Source organism: Macadamia integrifolia, chromosome 10 (genome assembly GCF_013358625.1).
Source record: "Macadamia integrifolia cultivar HAES 741 chromosome 10, SCU_Mint_v3, whole genome shotgun sequence".
NCBI classification, from domain to species: Eukaryota; Viridiplantae; Streptophyta; class Magnoliopsida; order Proteales; family Proteaceae; genus Macadamia; species Macadamia integrifolia.
Window position 1 is genome coordinate 27,083,120 of NC_056566.1, and position 20,666 is coordinate 27,103,785.

Here is a 20,666-nt window from a genome sequence, read left to right on the forward strand (position 1 = left end):
GCAATGAGAGTGCACGCATTTTTCATTTCAGGAGTTGAGGTGGGGTGGTCAATTCGTGTGGTCCTTTTTCTAGCAGGCTTGTATGTATCTTGAGTGCTTGACAGGGATTTTCTTTCCCTAAAATTAATATAAAATATTTAAATAGCAAATCCGTGTTTGATGAGTTTTTTCGATGGATATATACTAAAAGAAAAAGATTTTGTGACCAAATCTCTCTCTTCTTCTCATGAAATGACCTCTCTATCCACTTATTTAAGAAACTTTTATGTTGCCCTCCTTATTGGTGAGTTCCCCTATGTTGCTTACAGATGATCCTATCTCTATTCCATTGAAATAAATGTTACAATTGTGATGCAAGCGTTGTTGTTTACATTTTTTTTTTTTGGGTAGGAGAATCATATCAACTGAAAACAATTTCTTCTGAGGACCACTTTGGATCATGGATTAAAAAAATAAGAACCGGTCCAGTTATTGCCGACTCAAAACGGCCGGTCCATGTGTGGATTCTAAGGTTACCGCATTATATTGCAAATTGTGGCTTATTACCATACCAGCCGTTGATTCAGCCCGATTCCAATCCGATCCGAACTTGAGTCGGAATCAGCTGAACCCAATCCGGATCCCTACTCCGCGTTCTTAATTGTACTGACAGGGTCAGAGCGGACCCACTTGGTTCCCCTTTGGTGTTCCCTCTCTCTCTTTGTGTGTGTGTGTTAATCGTGGGCCCAGAAATAACATCTTATGAGAATCTTACCACTAAACGGTCGATATACTGGATCACCCTCGAGATGCTTTTTCCTATCTCGTGATATTAGATCCAAATCCGGGCCCACTGATCCAGCGACCAGCTCCAGCTCCTCCATCCATTGAAATGTAACCGTTACAGAGAAAAACGAACGTTACTTCACCCTTTCCTACTTTTTCAAAATTTAAAATTTAAAAGTGCGAGAAACAAAATGGGTTTTTATCAAGAGAAAAGATAAGTGGTGAGACTGCAAAAACCGTTTCACCTTCTCTCTTGCATCAAATTTGCTTTGTTCGATTCATCCTTCTCAAACGAGTAAAACACAGAAATGGCTCTCAGGTCGCTAGACAATGCTCTTCCAATTTCGCCGGAAAGGCCCAAAAAACTGGCGAAAGTCGCTGTTTGCATCCAAAAACCATCGGATTTGGGTGTGAATGACGAAAACAAAGCTACAATACCAGCAGCGGCGACTGTTGATTCGGTAATTGATTATATTGCTTCAGAGGATCTAAAAGCCATAGAAGATCCCGAAACCAAGATTCAAGTAACTTCTCTTCCGATTATGATTCTTGAAACCCAAGTTTTTTTCTGTCTTCTTTGTTTATACTATTTTCCCACCTCTTTATGATCTTCTGAAACTCGGATTGTTGCAAACATCAGACTTTGATGGAGGAATTAGCTTCAAAAGACTGGACAAAAGTGTGCGAGTCACTGAACAATGTCAGACGATTCGCGATCTATCACCCATCATTTCTTGTCCCGATCTTGTAAGGCGATCTCTCTCGCTCCTCACTCTTGTTTTCCTTCTACTAGCTTCCATCTTGAAATCCTGATTCTAGGGTTTTGCTTTTGCATCGATGGCGCGTTATAGGGATAAAGTGATGTTGGTGATGGTGAAAGCGATGAATAACCCAAGAAGCGCGTTGTGCAAGAACTCCATCATGGCTTCCTCTGATATCTTCAATTCCTTCGGGGATAAGATAGTAGCATCCGATGCCTTTGATCCCTTGGTATGGGATATAGACACTTTAAACCCTATAACTCTCCAGGAAAATCTTTCTAGTCGATTGTTAATGAATAATGGTTTCCGTTGTTTGGGTTCGCAGCTGCTCCAGCTTCTGCTGAAGGCGTCTCAGGATAAAAAATTCGTGCGTGAAGAAACAGAGAAGGCGCTACAAGCAATGGTGGAGTCCTTGCCCCCTCTTGCTTTGCTTCATAAGCTCCTGGTGTATGTCACCCACTCCAACCTCAGAATCAGAGCCAAAGCTGCGGTCTCCATCTCAAAATGCGTCTCCAAGATGGTAATTACAAACTATAAAATAGAGAAGCTAAACACTTTTATGTGAACCCTTTGCTCACCAAACAAATTGAATAATAAGATCAAGCTTTTTTCTTCCAAATTCAACTTCAGGGGCTGGAAGGAATGAAGGAATTCGGTTTGGTTTCGCTGATCCAAGTTGCAGCGGACTTGTTGAATGACAGACTTCCGGAAGCACGAGATGCAGCTCGGAGTACCGTGATGTTGGTATACGAAGCAGTTATTAGAGGAGAGGAGCAGAACAATCATGAGGGATTGTCTCCGATGGAGTTGTGGCAGAGCTTCTGTTGTTCTAACTTGACGGCCATTCAAGCTCAGTCCATGGCTAAAATAATCCATTCTTAGTGGCAGTGGCAGTGGCAGTGGTGGCCGTGGCGGTAGTAGTAGTTAGCAGCACCAGCATTAATAGCAGTTCTGTTAGTAATATAGACTATTAGTAGAGTTACCAAAACTATAGTTCAAAAGTTAGTAATAGCCATTCAAGCTCAGTCCATGGCCAAAATAATCTCTTCTTAGTTGCAGCAGCCACAGTGGCGGTGGTGGAGGTGGAGGCAGAGGCGGTGGCGGTGGCGCGGTGGCAGAAGTATTAGTAATAGTAGTAGTTAGCAGCAGCAGCAGTAATAGCAGATTTGTTAGTAATATAGACTATTTGTAGTTACCAAAAGCTTCTGTTCTATGTAAAATGCTGTTTTACATGAGCCCTGATCGGCTCAGTCAGCAATGAAAGTTCTAAATATAAAAATTCTGTTTTGCCATTGCGTCTTCTTGGTTGGTATATGGGTTGTTCTTGTGCATCACTATATAGTTTGTAAACAAGTATGAAGCTGAGTTCCCTAAGCCACAAAATGCTCCAGATGATGTTCTCTGGTCAGTCCTTTCTCTGTGGCAAAATTTTAATGTCTTCCAAAAATAAAGATGAGGCAATGCATATTTTGGGTTGGCTTGAGTTTAGCTTTGCCAACCATCTGGCCCAAAAGATGTTGAGAAGACTTTCAAATTTATAATTCTAGGGAGAATTTTTGTAGGCCTGGGAAGTGATAAAGTGGCATCTCTTTAGACCAGCACAGATGCATTTTCGGTCATAGAGGTCCTTCATTTTTGAGATGGAATGAAAAGTTTTTCGAGTAAATACAAATTTGTAATGGGGTAGTGAATAGTGATTATTTAAGATTAAATACCTTGGTGTATGTTTTTTGATGAGATATATATATATATATATATATATTTTAAGATGATAATATTTTAGAATATTAACAAATAAAAGAGGAGATACGGTTGGGCATGCTATTGGAGTGCTAGCCTTTGTTAATCTCTCTCCCTCCCCTTTGAGAATGACATCATGTCCCTTGCATCCCACCCATCATTGGTTGAGCCACTAGCTACAGAAAAGCTCGCAGAGTACCCAGCCCTCTCCCAAATAATTAGATTAGAGTGCGTGAAGTGCATGGGTGCCTCCCAAATGTTATGTGAATGATGTATTCCCTTAAAATTCAATCAAAATTTGGTAAGAAAATTATACGACCAATAATGATATATGCTTAGGATAGTTGAAATGAAGATGTTGAGATGTTAACTAGTAAAAGGAAAAATTTAAACAAAGAATTAATAAATTAGAGCTAATTTAAGCACACCAATACAGTGGGATGATTTAATTCAGATCAAAAGAGCTACGGATAGTCCTACAATGAATTTAGGATATGGTGTATAGCTTCAATAGAACTGATTGGAGAAAAAAAGATTACTGTAACCAATTACAGTTAATTGGGCTAAGACCATGTTGAGTTGAGTTGGCTAACACCAGGTTGAGTTACACTCAAAGTTTCAAGAATCGGCAATCCGCATCAGTATCGGTTGACATTGATACTGATATCTATCTGATACCCGATATGAACAGAGGGTAAAATGGTAAAAATAGAACCATAGATATCTTTGAGGTTAAAACGTCCCAGATGACTGCTACGGAACAATTATATATCGATATCAAATCGGTTTCGGAACTGACCAATACCCGATCCAATACCGTGTTCAATACCAGTAAAGGTAAGATGCATTCCCCGATGAAATCGACGGCCGGATGAGATTGCCGCGCCCGCGCTTGCGCTTGAGCGGGACTGTTATTTTGACGATTTTTAGCTTGGCTTTCCGAGGGGTGAAAGAAGCTATCGGAAGTTGGGAACTCGGAAGTCGAGCTCAGGTTTATTGGCGGCAAAAAGCTGTTTAAAAAGATCCAAAATCTTCGTCTCCATCTCGTGTGCAACGTAATGTGCTCTCTCAGTGCCAAGTGCTTTTGATATCTGCAGTTCCGCGGCATCGTCGGTTGGATTCCTCGTTCTTCTTGCCTGCTCCTAGTGTTTATTCCGCGAAAAGGGTAAAATTGTAGTTCGAGTTTTGATAGTCTTTTAATGTCTGTAAAATTTCTAGGGTTTTGTCACTTTATATAGAGAAGTACTAATGGTAGTCGCGGATGATCGGTATCACTCGGTTGAGTCAGTGAGCATATGATTCTAAGTATCTGAATTGATTGTTGGTTGTGTGATTTCATTTGATTGTGGCTCTATGGAGGGAACGACAGTTAATTCTGCAGCCATTAAGCCTATAAATAAGAGTGTAGTTCATAGGATCTGTTCAGGACAAGTAATTCTAGATCTCTCATCGGCAGTCAAGGAGTTGGTTGAGAACAGCTTGGATGCCGGTGCTACTAGTATTGAGATTGTTTTGAAAGATTACGGTGAAGAATCATTCAAGGTTATCGATAATGGCTGTGGCATTTCACCCAGTAATTTTAAGGTATTTTATCCCAGTGATATTGGTTTGGGTTTGGTTCCTTTTGGTTGTAGAAATAGAAGACATTCTGGGCTTAGTGCAGCATGTGGTAGTTCTTTTGTTAGTTGTAGTATTGTTTCGAAACTTGACTTGCATCCATTGCTTGTTCTAATGTGTGACAGGTACTTGCACTCAAGCATCATACCTCTAAAATTAATGATTTTCCTGATCTCCAGTCATTGACGACTTTTGGTTTCAGAGGGGAGGCACTCAGCTCTCTTTGTGCATTAGGGAATTTAACTGTTGAGACGAGAACGAAAAATGAACCAGTGGCCACACACTTGACCTTTGACCGTTCAGGCCTATTAATATCTGAAAGGAAAACAGCACGCCAAATTGGTACCACTGTGACAGTTGATAAATTATTTTCCACTTTGCCAGTTCGGAGCAAGGAATTTAGTCGCAATATCCGTAAAGAATATGGAAAGCTTATTTCGTTATTGAATGTGAGATGCTATTTTCCTTTTATATCTCCCCTACCTCCCAATGGCTGTCGTCATATATTTCTGTTGTTGTGGTGTCTTGTTAGGCTTTCTTTTGTTCAACAAGCAGGAGAACTTTAAACTATATTTCACTTTGAAGGATTATATATCTGACAACAATATTTTTTTTTAAATGGATCTATCAAAGGAGAAGAAAAAGAAGGGGAGGAGGTGGTTGAGACTCCCAAACACTATAGATGACAAAATCTGGCCCTGAGCGTACAATAAATTCTTTTGATAGTAAATTAGTAATTTATACTTCACTAAGTTTTCACTCTATTTCCCGTATAGTTTGCATTTCCTCTATGAAGAAAGTACCAACCCCAGGATTAAAATCCTTGGAAGATAGAAAAATTATTGAAAATTTTCATGTGGCTTATTTTCTGTCTATATTAACTAACGTATCAATTCCTCTACATACTGAAGAATAAAGAAGGCAGTATCTGACCATAAGAGCCCTTGGGCCAGAAGGATTATTAGATCTATATATATATATATATATATAATTTTTTTTCCTTTATTTCGTAAATTTTGGTTGCTAAAGTGTGGTCTGTGTAATAGTATACTTGATCCTTTACTTGTTTTTTTCTTTTTTTCTTTAATAAAGGTCTTTTATTTATGGGATGAGAAGAAAAAGCTTATTGTCCAACTGCTTGCATGTGATCAGTTCCCTCTTTTGTTTCCTGATTGAGTTATGGAATTATCTGACATGCCCTGATTACATTATTTGTCGAGTTGCAGGCATATGCTCTCATTGCAGGAGGAGTTCGATTAGTCTGCACCAACACAACTGGAAAGAACACAAAATCAGCAGTGCTTAAAACTCAAGGGAACAGTTCTATTAGAGATAACATCATTACAGTATTTGGCATGAAAACGTTCTCATGTTTAGAGCCTTTGAGTATACAAATATCAGAGAGCTGCATGATTGAGGGTTTTCTTTCTAAGCCTGGCCATGGCAGTGGACGCAACTTGGGAGATAGGCAGTACTTTTTCGTCAATGGCAGACCAGTGGATATGCCTAAAGTCAGCAAGCTTTTGAATGAATTATATAAAAGTTCAAACTCTAAGCAATATCCCATTGCTGTTATGAACTTTACTGTCCCAACTAGAGCATACGATGTTAACGTAACTCCTGATAAAAGAAAGATATTCTTTTCTGATGAGGGATCTCTAATGCATTCTTTAAGAGAGGCTGTAGAAAAGATATATTCTTCAAGTAACTGCAGTTATTCTATTAACAGATTTGAGGAGCCTGAGAAGGAAGTGGGAAACTATGAGTTGAATCCTTCTCATGTGGAGTCAAATACGTCACTGCAAGAAATACCTCCAGAAGGCTACAGTTGTAAGGATGTAGCATTTTGTGAGAGAGAAATTATGGAAGAAGAAACTACGGAGAATGATATCCCCATAAAAGTTGTAAAAAAGGATATTCAAGTGTCATATAAAAGATCAGGAATGGTCCACATCAAGGATCAAAGTCCCATAGAGAAAGACTTCTCTCTTAGAGTGCATGCTGTTGAAAAGGCCGATAGTTCTGGCAATAGCAATATGCCATTGAGCACTAAACCTCATTCTACTGTTGATAAGCATGTTCCATCTCCTTCAAGAGCAGTGGGGAAAGATTCTGTTGGAAATTTATGTTCATCTAGTCACTCAAGCATTATTCAATCATCACTAATGAAGTTTGTAACTGTGAATAAGAGGAAGCATGAAGATAATAGCACGGAATTGTCTGAAGTGCCTGTTTTAAGAAATGAACCAAGTCGCTGTCAAGTAAGAAAAAGCCATTCCGAGATGCATGCCTCATCTTCAAGATCCCATGGTAGTCCCCCCAAGATCAATGATTCTAATGGGGCCATTGAGAATGAGCCTTCTGAGTATCATAAAAAATCTATTGTTTGTGATGAAGTACCAACTCCAGTTTCTTCTAGAGACGGTGTTTACATGTTAGGATCTGGAAGGGTATGTGAAATTATACTCATGTTTTCATCTGGTTGAATTATAATACTTTCATTTTTAAATATGGGTCCTTGACGAAGGTGGTTATTATTAATTTTTTTTCCTCCTAAACTGAATAAAATCTTATGCTGTTGCATGTTGGCACTTGGCAATCAAGCAAATTTGTCCACTTACTTAAAAATGACAAGAATGCGTATATGACATTATATCTTTGTTTGGTTGGAGATTTACTAATGACTTGACAAATCTTTGATGTTTTCTGCTTGGCCTCTTTCCGTATCTCATGTTAGTGATGGTGATGTAGTTTGGAATATAGAATTGTTAAAAATTTCTGGAGAGTGGCTTACAATTTTGTAATGGGCTTGGGCTAGAATATGTTTAATTGGGTTTTATTTCATTGTTAGAATTGTGTCTAAGACTCTAAGCCAAGGGGGTTGAACTGTAGGTTTAGTTTTAGGCAAGTTTCAAATATTTTACTGCCTGGATTTGGGGATAATTAGTTTTGGAAAGTTTCCGACTCCCCAATGGAGTTTAGTCAATAAATTACTGCTGTAATTGATCCTGCAAAACAGAGTATGAATAGTTTTTATTATTATTATTTTTAAATGGTTGAGAAAGGTTCTCAATTCTTGGTTTGAGGGGCAAACCACTGAAGGTCGATAGGCAACTTTCAAACTTGGTCATGGGGGAAACTGAGGTTTCTCTTTTTCTGTTTCCCACTTTCCCCTGTGCGTTCAATTTTTTATTCAGTTTTACCTTGTTACTCTGCTTGTGGCAGTACAGCTGGGCTTTGAAGAAAAGCCTGCAAACCTACTATGCCAGTTGGGTTTTGAGCTGAGATTGTTGTATTGCTGTTTCTGCTGATGGCGACCCACGCTGTTGAGTTTCGGATCAAAAGACGTCGGGTTGTTGTTCAGAACTGGACTGAAGGGTTCTGCTAGAGCCAAGTTCAGGGATTTTTATTAATTCCTCTAGGTGCTGTTTTGAATCATTGTTGGGTTTTTTTAGAAGGCTTTTGATAGGCAAACATTTCGGGATGATCTGAGTCTTGTCGGGTGAGTTATCTCAATTTGAATCATGCCCTGTTCTTATGTTCGGAGGTTAGGGATGACTTTGCTTTGTTTCAGAATTCTGTTATTTGCTAAAACACCCATGCTGATAGTTCTGTTTTCTGGAAAGCCCCTACGGGAAATTTCCATTATGTAAGAGCCCTCCTGTCCACCTGTCAAAAAGGTCCTGAACTGTCTTGGAATTACAGGATTGCCGCTGTTCCTTTTATTTGAGAGTTTATTGTTTTGTATTGTACCCTAGCAGCCTAATTATATAACCCTCAGCTGCCATCAGATGGACTTTTGGAAGCTGTAATATTATGCCAGTAAAAAATTATCATAAATGACTAGTTATGTAACCGTATTCTGGCTCGGTGGAACACTGTAATTAACACTTTATAGCAATTTGAGCAAAATATTCAGTGTATTTGGGCACCTCTGGCCTCACAGTTTATCAGATGATGATCTTTTTGCAGTTATGAACTGATGCTGGTTGTTGCTCCTGATTTTCTTTGCTTCTTATCTTCCCTGTTTTGTTTACAGGAGGATTTAAAAGATCAAGAAAAAGTACTACCTCTTGATGTGGCTGCAAATGTGTTGCCTGGTGATGGCCTTGAAAGTATATTAGAGGACCTTCCAGACACAGTTTCAGTGTTACAGTCTTCTCATCTAGTATTGGATACTCCAGTGGGTTCTTCTGGTTTAGAGATATGTTCTACTTTGCATTTTAGTGTTGAAGACCTAAAAACAAGGAGGAAACAGCAGTCGAGAATGAAATCCAGTGGTTTAGCAGAGGAAAGATTAAGGGTTAAGAGGTCAGTTAATTCTTAAATTTTCTATAGAAATATAAGAAAATGGTCCATTATCTCTAACAGTGTTTCTTCATGTTCTAATTTTGTGCCATGTCCTAATCAGCTCTAGGTGTTATGCTGCGGCAACACTGGAGCATTCTCAACCAGAAAGTGATGAGCGAAAAGCAAGGGCTCTATCTGCAGCAACTACAGAGTTGAGCGAAAAGCAAGGGCTCTATCTGCAGCAACTACAGAGTTGGAAAGATTCTTCAATAAAAAGGATTTTAGTAGAATGAAGGTTGTTTCATATGCCCCTTGTTTTTATTAATCCTTTTCCTGGTTCACCCATTTAATTTTATCTGGTATTTTTTTTTTCTCTCACTAAAGCCTGCTATACAAAAGGTCTTATGGCATGTGAATGGCTTAGCAAATCCAGATCATCCAGCTGATGGGTGACTTTCTGGATAAGCCACTTTTGTTGTCCAAATCAGCAACCCCCAGCCAAATCTTACCAAAAACAAAGTGGTATTGCGAAGAAAAATCTGGACCAATTTGGGTTAAGTGAGTACCTGCCACTTGAAACAAACACTTATGCTCATGTGTGCGTTATGTTCATGTGCAGCCATTTATTCGTTTACCCAAAGCTTATGCAAATATAAATGCCGTTATTTTTGTTTTGACTGGGAGCTGGGGTAGAGGGATGGAAGCTAATGTTCTGGTCTGTTAATGCTAAAGGTCATCTGTTACTTGTAACTCTAGACTGCATCTTTTATCATTTCAGACACATTCATGCTCACCCTCATGGCTGCCCATGAACATAATGCACACATGAGCGTGGACATACATGAACATAACGCACACATAAGCTTCACTGGTCTTGCCATAATGTTCAACTTCCTTCCTCTGCTGTAGTGCAATGCTGCCTGGGTTTGCTGAGGTCCCCATGGTGTTAAATATCATTGCTTTTTCTGTATGTTTGCCCCTCTCTGCTAGAGATGAGCAGTTCATTGTGCAAGTAGTGCAGTTTAGGCTGTCAGCTTTCTAGTGGATGTCAATCAAGACTGCTGGACTGGGATTTCTTGGACAATTCTTTAATGTGGGAGCATCCAATTCTTCACTAGGGGTGATTCTTTCTTTCAACGGTCCATATTCAACTCAAGGGAGGTTTCCTATGCGTGGTTTTGCATGGTTTCTTTTTGGCTTTTTAACCTATTATTTGAGTTATTTTCCTTCAATTTCATTGCATCTTTTGAAGGCTAAACTTGTCTATTTGGCATGATTTTGATGCTGTTTGTAATCGTCAGTTAGCATTCCATCAATTCTAAAATCATGCAATTTTTGGTTGTTTGGGATTGTCCCTAATTTATTGACAACAGTGTAATTGTATGGTGGGATTTCTATTTGATTTTTTTAATTTCATTAAGAGGTTTATTTGAATTTTATATTCAAGTTGTTTGAAGTTGTCAGCTAGCGCAGCTGGTAGGGACTTATGCCTATTGTTTCCAAGTTGTCATTGAATCCTGCTGTCATCCTGGGGGGTGGGGTTGGTTGGGCAGGGGGTTTCCTTATAATGCCACATCAATGGTAGCAACTAAAAATATAAAAAAAGAGCTGCTAAATTTTATTTGTTTACAAAAGATTTTGAGCTTTTATGGAGGTTGCTAAATTTGCAATTGGAATAATATTAGGAGTTTTAAATTAGTTAGACATGAAGTTGTATATGTTATTAGTATAAAGAGTATTATAGGGTTAAAATAAGCTGTACAGAATGGGATCTTTGGTCAGTTAATGAAGGAAGTTGTGATTATTGAATGAAAAAGTTTATGGGTTCTTGCAGTTACAGGATATCTCTTTTCCTTGGCTGCTTTGAAGTTCTTATGATCATGTTCTGCTATCACCTGATGCTGCTATCTTTCTTCTGAATTTTAATCAGTTCTGTTGGCAATTTTTCTTTAATCCTTTATCAAGATATTTGTTGAGGTTGTGGAAGATTGATTGAGGTTCAAGAATTGTGTTTCTTCCCGCTCTTGATTTACAACTTATTCTGATCGCCTCCTTGTTTGTAGGAGAGATCTTATCTTTCTCAATCAACCCTTTTGATTTATCCTCTTGTTGCATTTCTTTATTTATTTTTGGATTCAGTTATCACTTGGTAGTGTTTCTAGAACTTTTTCCTTGAAAGCATGTGTATCTCAGTTTTTTATTTTCTGCTTTGATTTCATCAGTCTTTATTCGCTTCTCCATCATTCATTGTTGAGCCTTAAGTGTTGATAAACATTGATGATACAGAGATTGTTTTCTTTGGGTTCATTACCTAGAAAACAGGATCTTATTAACTTGCATCATGTTCTTGCTGCACACTCAATGGGAATTTGAAAAGAATTATACTCTCTCTCAGACCTAATGCCGTGTAATGACTTCCTTTAATTCCTTTTGGATAAACAGCTATTAATTGAATAAACTCCTACCATTGTCCTTGACTGACTCCATGAAACACAAATGATCTTTGGTAGACCATGTGAAACACCCCTTATCCAAACAACAGACATTTAAGGGTAAAGTTTACTGATAGTACCCATTCTGGACAGAATCATTTGAAAGCAAGCACCAAAAGGCTAGAGAGTTTGAGTAAACCGAGCTAATCCCTGAAGTGCCCAAACCGATTGTGAAGGGAGTAGAGTAGGTCTGCCATTGGCTTGGATCTTGCTTTCCAAAGAAACAGATATTAGGCATGAAGCATGATCCTTCCCTTCTAGATTAGGTGATCCACTGTAGACCTTGTCCGGATAGACAATCCGCATGAAATAAATAAGAAAAATTTGTATGTAGTTAAAGTGAGGAAGTTTTGACTAGTATGTAAATTTATTTTATGATAAATTCTGAAAAATTTTAGATGCTGCACCTGTAAGTCCTTTTTGGATATAGGTGTCACCAATGTTATTGCTTCAATCAGACTGAGATGTTTCATATGTTCATCAATTCGTTTATGTTAAATCAAATTAAATTCGGTGATAAGCAACACTTCTCGTTTTGCAGGTTATTGGGCAGTTCAATCTTGGTTTTATCATTGGAAGGATAGATGAAGACTTATTTATTGTAGATCAGGTTGGCTCCCTTGTCAAATCTGTAGTAAGCATTATTTTTTGTTTTAGCATCTTGTGCTTTGAAAGAAATTTACTTGTTTTACTGTATGTCTATGTGAATTCCTCCATACCTGTCCTCGTGTTTGTCTGAATCTAAAAGAATATCTGGATGTCTACTTTGAATAAAAATTGAAGTTTATTACTTCTTTCTTTGATCAGCATGCTGCAGATGAGAAATACAATTTTGAGCGATTGTCACAATCAACCATCTTGAACCAACAGCCTTTACTTCAGTAAGGAGTTCATTGTGCATACATTATATTCTCTCTTTTTTCAATTCATTGAACATGAGATGTTGGATGCTGTTTGACATGTTGCAAAATTATAACTGATGGGGAATATCTATAAGATCAGCTATTTATACACCCTAGGTTTTTGCAAACCCTAAGTTGGTCACACACATAATAGAAAACTCTAATTGAAAAAATATTTGGACAATCCAACAAGTAATAAATCCAGTCGCAGAACTGTAAATATGTCAATGTTCTGGTTCCTTACAAAGATGTAAACTAGCACCTGGATTGAGTGGGAGATATCTCTTTCTGAGGTCTTTTCTGAATTTACAAATTAACACTGGGAAAACAGAATGTAACTTATAAAGGAACTTCTGTTATTCTGTGTCTTCAACCTCTCGATCAGAACAACCAAGCTCTCTCTTCAGATAATGGAAACACTATCAGCATTCAACCAATCTCCTTGAGGTTTTAGCCTTTTTGCGTTAGAAAGGCAACCTGTAGGACTACCAAATCCTCAAGTAGCAGATTCAAATTCCAAAGATAAAAATATTAAAAATCACTGAAATAGATCTGGGTGGAGGCTAGTGTTGCAGACTGGCAAATGAACTTTTATCTTTCAGTGGAGACTCTTTCAAACTGAGATTAGATTCGTCCGTCGGTTTGTGAACAAAACCAAAACTCAGGTCAAAATGACAAGGGATGCAAGGAATGAAACTGATCTTTTCCCCAGCCTAGGTCACGTCAGAACAGAGTACCAGTGATTGTAATGTAAATGCAGAATAATAAGCAGAAGAAGATGGAACAATGACCTGGAACCAGTGGTAGAGCACTGCAAGAAAGCCTTAGGAAATATAGAACCAGCAATAGAAAGGCCAAACAATAATATCCATGCCGTGACTGGGAATCCAGAATTTTTAAAGCTAAGCTTCATTAATGATTCCAGAACGTCCTCTCTCTGCCCATTACATAAGCATTTAAGGAAAAACAAGGATCTCAACCATCCTAAGGCTACCGTATCAGCCTATTTAAACTTAGAAATAAAATATTACAAAATCAATGCTTAATGAAGTAAATCCAGCTAGAAAATCTCGTCCTTATGCCCCCCCTCTCATTTGCACCTATAACTAATCTCACAACACCAAAAAACCACAAAGTAAAAGCACCAAACCCAATCTATCCAGGCTATCCCTCTTGGGTTGAGGTCTGAGGCCGATTCTAGAAAATTTAGGCCTTCTATGGGATGGAATGTATACCCGCCAGCTATATGTTTTGGAGCAGAATGTTGGGAAATCAAGAAACAACACATATATTTGTCCAGTGTATTGAATAGCATCCAACGTTGGAAGTGTCAAATTGAGATACATTGGACAAGTGTATTTGAATGAATATGTTGAGAGAGAATTGACTAGTGTAGAAACGACAGAATCATAAGTAAATCCATTTGCAGGAACTTATTGTAGCTTCTATTGAATTACAAACTGAGAACAAGGAGGCCAATGATTGCACTGCTGCACCCATGAGGAGTGATATGGTGCAAGTTGGAGGCACCAAATGGACAAAGGAAGGCAAATAGACATTGGCAGTTGTGAGAAAGGCCTTGGGGATCATGCTCAATTGGAAGATATGGCCCTAGATGGAGTAAAATCGGAAAACAGGATTTGTATAACCAACATCAAACAGTTGGGGCTTAGCTTAGTCGAGTTTTTTGTCGTACAATGCAAGATATTGGATGTATAATCTAAATGTCAATTAAAAAATCTACCAAATTCAATTAAAAAAATGAACTAATAGCACAGAGAGAAGTATCCATCAGTTGTTCAGGTTAGCATCTCAGCAGAAGCATTTTAATTAGTTTGACCTTTTCTTCTGGTCCTATATTTATAAGAACAGTATCAATATGTGCTGGGGCATCATGTATACTAGCATGAAGGACATTTCCATCTGATTCTGAATATAAGATTTCCTAAGCATTCTCTCTGTGGTCATATGATTATCACCTGGGATATGATTGAACGTATAAGAAGCACAAATTCATGATTTTTTGTACTCTGGAAGATAAAGGATGACTCTGGCTGATGACAAACATTATGAATTATAAAGACGAAAATAAGATATCTTGTTAACTCTTGGGATGCCCCAAAGGGGTAGGCTCAGTTGGCAAGGACCAACACCTCACATTAAGAGGTCATGAGTTCAATTCTCCTTGGGTTCTACCTGTCCACCGGGGAAAAAAAAGGGATGTAGGCATGAAGCTTATCTACATCAGGATGGCAGGCTAGCATTAATTAATGCTTCTTTCGCAACCAACTCTTTGTAGTTCGTACTTAATGTGGAATGGTAGAATAGGTTTAAGCCATATACAATTAATTAAATATATGGTTGATGAGGGTTATGAAATTTACACATTTGAGACTTTGAATGGGTCTTATAAAGGATCTTCCATCTCATTGGTCAGATTTCAACCAAAATTGGCATGCTATGTGTTAAAAGTTTCCCCAAAGTCTTGAAAATTTACAATATGGCCAATAGCCTCTACTATTACACATTAGTTTTAGTGTCATTTGCTGGTTTTCGTAATTTGTAATAACTTTGAAGCATGTTTTGACCCCATTACATACTTGTATTGGGCTGGAACTTGCTGATGAGTGGATGGGGCATTCAATCGGTGATGTTATCTCATACTTTTTCCTTTGTGGAAAGTTATTTGATTTCAAATGTTATTTTCTGATTACTTACTCCCTTTCAAAATTTTCATTTTAGGCCAATGAGGTTGGAGCTATCCCCGGAAGAAGAAGTTGTGGCTTCAATGCATATGGATATAATCAGGTAGACAACAATTGTGATTTTGTCATGTCCCCCACCTCTTACAAGCATCCTTGCATATTTTGTAAGCTTCTGAGATGTATCATTACTTTCAGTTTTTCCTTTAGATGGATTCAAATAACATTAACTTGAGTCACCATTCTGAAAAGTCTATGAGATATTTCTTCTTGATTTTCTATGAGAGTTGGTGAAACCTTTCTATGGTTAGTATGCATTTTATGAAGGTGAAAACACTACTAGCAGTGTAGATTTTTCTGACGGAAAACACTAGATAAAAAAAGGTGAGTTTTGTAATGCTAAACTGACTGCTGTTGCGTTTTCTTTAAGTCTTCTGTTGGCAGCTAACTGCAAGTGTGCAACTTGCTGTATTTCTGCATCAGATTTATTTCATTAGGTAATTGATTTGATTAATCCATGCCCACAAGAGGCTGAGTGTGTAACTTAGCTGCCGACTAATGAATATATATATATATATATATATTTGTTTTCTTGTCCTTAAGGACTAATTTTTTTTTCTCCGCATACATATTTGTATGAACCTGAGGAAACCTGCTTTGGAGATTCAATTGATCATCCATAACTGATTTTCATGGCTGCAGTTAATTTTAAAAGTGGGATTTTCTTATTGACAACCCTTGAGGTGTCAAATAATTTGTAACCTTATTTTTTTACCCTTGTAGTATAACACTCTTCTTCTTTCAATGAGGGTAAAATCTGGTCATTTACTGATAAAAAAAAATCCAGTCATTTTACATTTGTTCTCGAAAAGCATGGTAGAGTACAGTTTGAAATTATTTAAAAACACTTTTTACCCCAGATTTTAAAGAACTTTTGGGAATGAGACAAGGGGCAGTCCAAAGTTTACATGTTCTAAATACACCTATAGAGATATCATTCTGACAGTCCCTTTAAAATTAAGAGTGGATTACTTCCTCTCATAGCAAAGCAACTATAAACAATTGTTCATCTTAGTTTCTTACTCTCTATCTGACCGTTAGATTTGCTTGATATTTTGGACACTACTACAGAAGGAATAGGCCAGTGTTTGACTAGCTTTTAGGCCCCATCGGCTTCTGGTTTTTGAGTTATTGATTCTTTCCTATTTTGTCCTTTTATTTCCTAAACTTGGATTACTGTGATTATGTCCTGTGGTTGTTTTGGTTCATTAAATCGTAAATCAAGTACTCATCACTTTTTCATTCTATCTATTTATCTAATGGTCATTGTTAAGTATTCATTTTTAGTTCAAGTTGACATGAAGATTTGAAGTTGTTAGCATTTAAAAATTGCATATACAAATAAAAGTATTCTAACAATTAAGGAGTTAGGTCTTAACCCGATATTAATAAGCAAATATGACACTTCTTATAATGGTCTCTTTCATGTCTCACCTTTCAAACTCAAAATACTAATATATGTAATATGTTTAGTATTTGAAAACATTTCAGGACTATTTTGTAACAAAAGGAAAGAAAAGTGAATGCGACCCAGAAATACTAGATGATAATTCCATGGTTGTAAAGGGGTTGGGTTTCAAGTACCCTTTTATCTAACAGTATTGATTACTGAACAACTTTTTTTCCCCTTTTTCTCCTTACCGAAGGCAATGCCCACCTGCCCTCTGTTAGTGCCGAACTTTCTCCCCCTGAATATCTAATGTAGAAGTAGATTCAAGAGAACTACTCCCAGTACAATATACCCCAAACAAAACAAATAACACTCAGCAGCTAACTTAATATCAATTAAAAAGGAAGTCAAACAAAGGAGAGAGAAAGTGACCTGCGCAGGGCTCGAGTGACCTGCGGCTGGAGACAGGCAGCTCGGATGGAGCTGAAAACCAGGTCGATGGAAGGTCCCATTTAGGGTACAAAAACCCCCAAAGATGATAAAGTTCTGACGGCTGGTTGGTGAGATATGGATCTTCTTGATTTCTGACCTAGGAGAGGGAATAAGAAGAAGTCTGCAGGATCAGTAGCTTATCAGCTTCAGGTGGTCTTCAATAGAGGATCGATTGGTCCTCTTAGGAAGTAGAATCAGTCCCCCAAAGGATCTGCGGATCAGATCTCAGACTTGGGCAGCAAGAGAGGTTGATTGGTTTTAAGAACAGGAACTTCTTGGTGGTCAATCTTAGTAGTCCAGGTCTGACTGAAATTGGATCGATTAGGGCAGCAACAGTGAACAGAGATAGACAATCGATTGCAGAAATTAAAGACATAACAAAGGGAAAGTGGGGGAAGAGTGGCTATCTCGGCCCGAGCTTCTCACCCACAGCTATTCCGGCTGTTCTAAGCAATTGATTGCACTTTTCTTTATTCAAATTAGATAAATTAGAGTACATTAGCTCCTCTATATAAGAGGGTAGAATAGCAATCATAACATGACTAGGAGCTAGTCTCCAACTATGACTAGACATTACATGATAGGAGTTGGACTCCAACTAGGAGTAGAACTAGAACTCCAACATGGAGTAGGCAACTAAGATTCACTAACTAAAAGCCTCTCATGGGCTGAGTACATTGATGGGCCCCATGGGCCTTATTAAATTAAATGACAACTTAATTAATTAGATGCAAATCGATGGGCCCAATGGGCCCTTATTTAAATCATTTAAATCCCCTTATTTAAGTGGGGCGATAGGACTACTTGGGCTGGGCTTTCTCCCGTGATAGCCTAGACCATAGTATGGATCCACATCAATATCCTCCATCATGAATGGTTGATTTCAAACCATTTCAGTAATCCAAATTCCTTAATGATCGATTGGTGAATGGCATTTGTGGCTGTATAGAGGGAAAATTAGTTTGATGGGTGAATAAGAGAAGGTCCTCAGTGTACAATGGTGTATGAAAATGTCCATGCAACTATCATGTTGTATTTTGGGTATTCCTTCCCGACATGTTAAAATTTTCTTTCCATGCAAATGATGAGTAATTGTAAAGGCATTCAAAATTATGTAAAATTTGCAGAATGTATGAATCTATACATTAGTTCTCTCTTCAAAATTCAAGTACAAACGTTGATACGGTGAACTGAGCACTTTCCATAGAAGTTGATGAGATTTGAATTGCAGTCACTTTTGTGTTTTCTACAATAAACTTTCTGTTATTTCAACCTATGCTTTGTGCAAGTCCTTTTTAAGTATTAAGTTGTAGAACAACGCTCATGCTTCTCTTGATATCCTTTTTCAAATGGTCTTTGCCCCTCCCCTCCCCCTTTCTTTCTCCCTTATTGGTTTCTCTTCATGGGTTTGGGAAGATTCCTGAGCATTCTGGTCTGTGTATTGTTAGGAAAAATGGATTTACTTTGGAAGAGGATGTACATGCTCCTCCTGGCTGCCAATTTAAATTAAAAGCTGTACCCTTCAGTAAAAACATAACTTTTGGAGCTGAAGGTAATAGCTGTTTTACAAATTTTGAATTCCTCATATTTGAATGGTTGCTTCTTATTTCACAAGTAGGAATCATACCAAGCATGCATACCTGTTTATACTTGTCTAGAATTGATGGGCAATTTTTGAGAAGTAAACTGCCCAAAAACTAGATAGATGAATACCTCTTTCCATCTATGAGCAGATTCTTTGAAGAAGGATATTGCTCATATTTCATGTCCAAGTGATTGGATAGGATTCTTAGCTTTCTGTTGAGCAGTGGAAAATATGGGCCATCAACTGGAAGATGCAAATTGATGAGCCTCTGTGTCATGGATTTTTGTAGTAAAGATACTGGATAAAGATGTCAAAACCGCCATATCTATTAAGTAGTTAATCTTCCATACATATGTTTGTGGATAAATGAGATGTCCAAGAAATATTTGCTTCCTTTCCGAGTACAGATTTTAAGGAGCTCATATCTACCCTTGCCGATAGTCAAGGGGAGTGCTCGATGATTAGTAGTTACAAAATGGACACTTCAGATTCTGTTTGCCCATCAAGAGTCCGTGCTATGCTGGCGTCGCGTGCTTGCCGTTCATCCGTTATGATCGGAGATCCACTGGGCCGAAATGAGATGAAAAAGGTACTAGACATGTGTTGTGTGTTGATACTTGATATACATTGTTGTGACCCTCACTTGACAGCTCAAGTTTTTGGGATAAGTGGTTGTAACATGTTATCATTGCCAGGAGGTTGATCGCTCAACCCCTTGTAAGTTTGAGGGGTTTGTGTTATGTGTTGCGCCTCCTTGGTGCCACGTGATAGTGTCACATGCAGATCCATGTGTGCGTGTTTGGGCTTCACTTGCGGGGGGTGGTGTTGTGAATTGATATACATTGTTGTGACTCTTAACAGCTTGAGCTTTTGGGACAAGCAGTTGTAGCTGCTTTTTTTCCTACATCTTATTGCATCTTCTTCTTTTTATTTTTATTTTTTAAGTATGCTTTGTCAATGGAGTGCTCTGTTGTAACATGATGTTTCAAACATTGTTTCTTTTAGGCTTAGTAGAGAAAACTTACTATATTATACTATCTTAAGTGTAACACTCAATAAGAAGGGTTGAGGAGAGAATAATTTGTTGCAAAGTATGCTGCTGCCACAAATAGCTACTGGAGAACCTACAATAAATGGTTCCATTTTTCCTGGGTAATGCTTTAAACCAGGATTGGTGGTTGACCGAGTAATGCAGTGCTTGGGGTTGATCCTGGTCAATTTGGTGATCTTGTGGACCTTATACAGTAGAAAATAAAGGTTTAAGACCAGTTCAGGAGTTTAACTTGCTGAGGTGCTGGTGAGTCCAATTGATGCTGATGCATATTTTGGCTGAGGTTAGAGTAGACTACCAGTCACAGTTGGGTTGTTCAGTCCATTTGTGTTGGTCCAATGTAAAAGTGGACAGAATTTCTTTGTTATTTAGTTGCAAGAGGCAAAGACCATCAGAAAACTTACTCCATTTTTTGTTTTCAGATACTTGAGCATTTGGCGGACCTCAAGTCTCCTTGGAATTGCCCACATGGCAGGCCAACCATGCGGCACTTGATAGACCTGACAACCGTACGCAAGAGGTAAGATCAGCGTGATTTGAATTGTGAAGGCACGTCTAACAATTTTCCTTTTTGGTTCAGATCTAGTTTGGTTGCATGTTCCTTGTAAATGTATTTCTTTTTCAGTTGACGACATCGTAAGTTCAGTTGATGTAGCCTTCAAATTGGGCATTGCCTTATAGTAATCGGAAAGCAAATATTGGCCCTAGCAGATCCATTAATTTTGCAGGCGACTATTAAGGTTTCTTTCAGTCTATTTATTTTTTGCATCAAAATGAAGCTCCCATGTTAACATGATTCTTTTGGCAGAATTTAACCAA

The 20,666-nt window shown here is 38.1% G+C and overlaps 2 protein-coding genes across 2 annotated transcripts; both read left to right on the forward strand.

Moving 5' to 3' along the window:
* The first annotated feature begins 942 nt into the window (after positions 1–942).
* On the forward strand, positions 943–2,818 carry LOC122091403. Its single transcript, XM_042661324.1, has 5 exons — positions 943–1,289; positions 1,406–1,512; positions 1,617–1,755; positions 1,852–2,046; positions 2,157–2,818. Exons 1-5 carry the CDS (start codon positions 1,074–1,076, stop codon positions 2,406–2,408), a joined length of 909 nt encoding a protein of 302 aa, XP_042517258.1. The 5' UTR covers positions 943–1,073; the 3' UTR covers positions 2,409–2,818.
* A 1,288-nt stretch (positions 2,819–4,106) lies between these two features.
* Positions 4,107–20,557, forward strand: LOC122091400 (DNA mismatch repair protein PMS1). The gene is made up of 12 exons (XM_042661320.1): positions 4,107–4,850; positions 5,009–5,332; positions 6,110–7,333; positions 8,923–9,194; positions 9,295–9,360; positions 9,402–9,468; positions 12,207–12,275; positions 12,473–12,546; positions 15,310–15,375; positions 18,660–18,763; positions 19,204–19,385; positions 20,270–20,557. The coding sequence occupies exons 1-12, from the start codon at positions 4,620–4,622 to the stop codon at positions 20,369–20,371; spliced, it is 2,781 nt and encodes a 926-aa protein (XP_042517254.1). The 5' UTR covers positions 4,107–4,619; the 3' UTR covers positions 20,372–20,557.
* Positions 20,558–20,666: the final 109 nt, after the last annotated feature.

Bases quoted from the DNA above. Each gene is read 5' to 3' on its own strand.
- LOC122091400 (XM_042661320.1), top strand. From the start codon at position 4,620: ATGGAGGGAACGACAGTTAATTCTGCAGCCATTAAGCCTATAAATAAG. The intron at 4,851-5,008 runs GTATTTTATCCC...AATGTGTGACAG, and splicing joins TTTCACCCAGTAATTTTAAG to GTACTTGCACTCAAGCATCA. The intron at 15,376-18,659 runs GTAGACAACAAT...GTGTATTGTTAG, and splicing joins ATGCATATGGATATAATCAG to GAAAAATGGATTTACTTTGG.
- LOC122091403 (XM_042661324.1), top strand. From the start codon at position 1,074: ATGGCTCTCAGGTCGCTAGACAATGCTCTTCCAATTTCGCCGGAAAGG. The intron at 1,513-1,616 runs GTAAGGCGATCT...GGCGCGTTATAG, and splicing joins TCATTTCTTGTCCCGATCTT to GGATAAAGTGATGTTGGTGA. The intron at 2,047-2,156 runs GTAATTACAAAC...ATTCAACTTCAG, and splicing joins CAAAATGCGTCTCCAAGATG to GGGCTGGAAGGAATGAAGGA.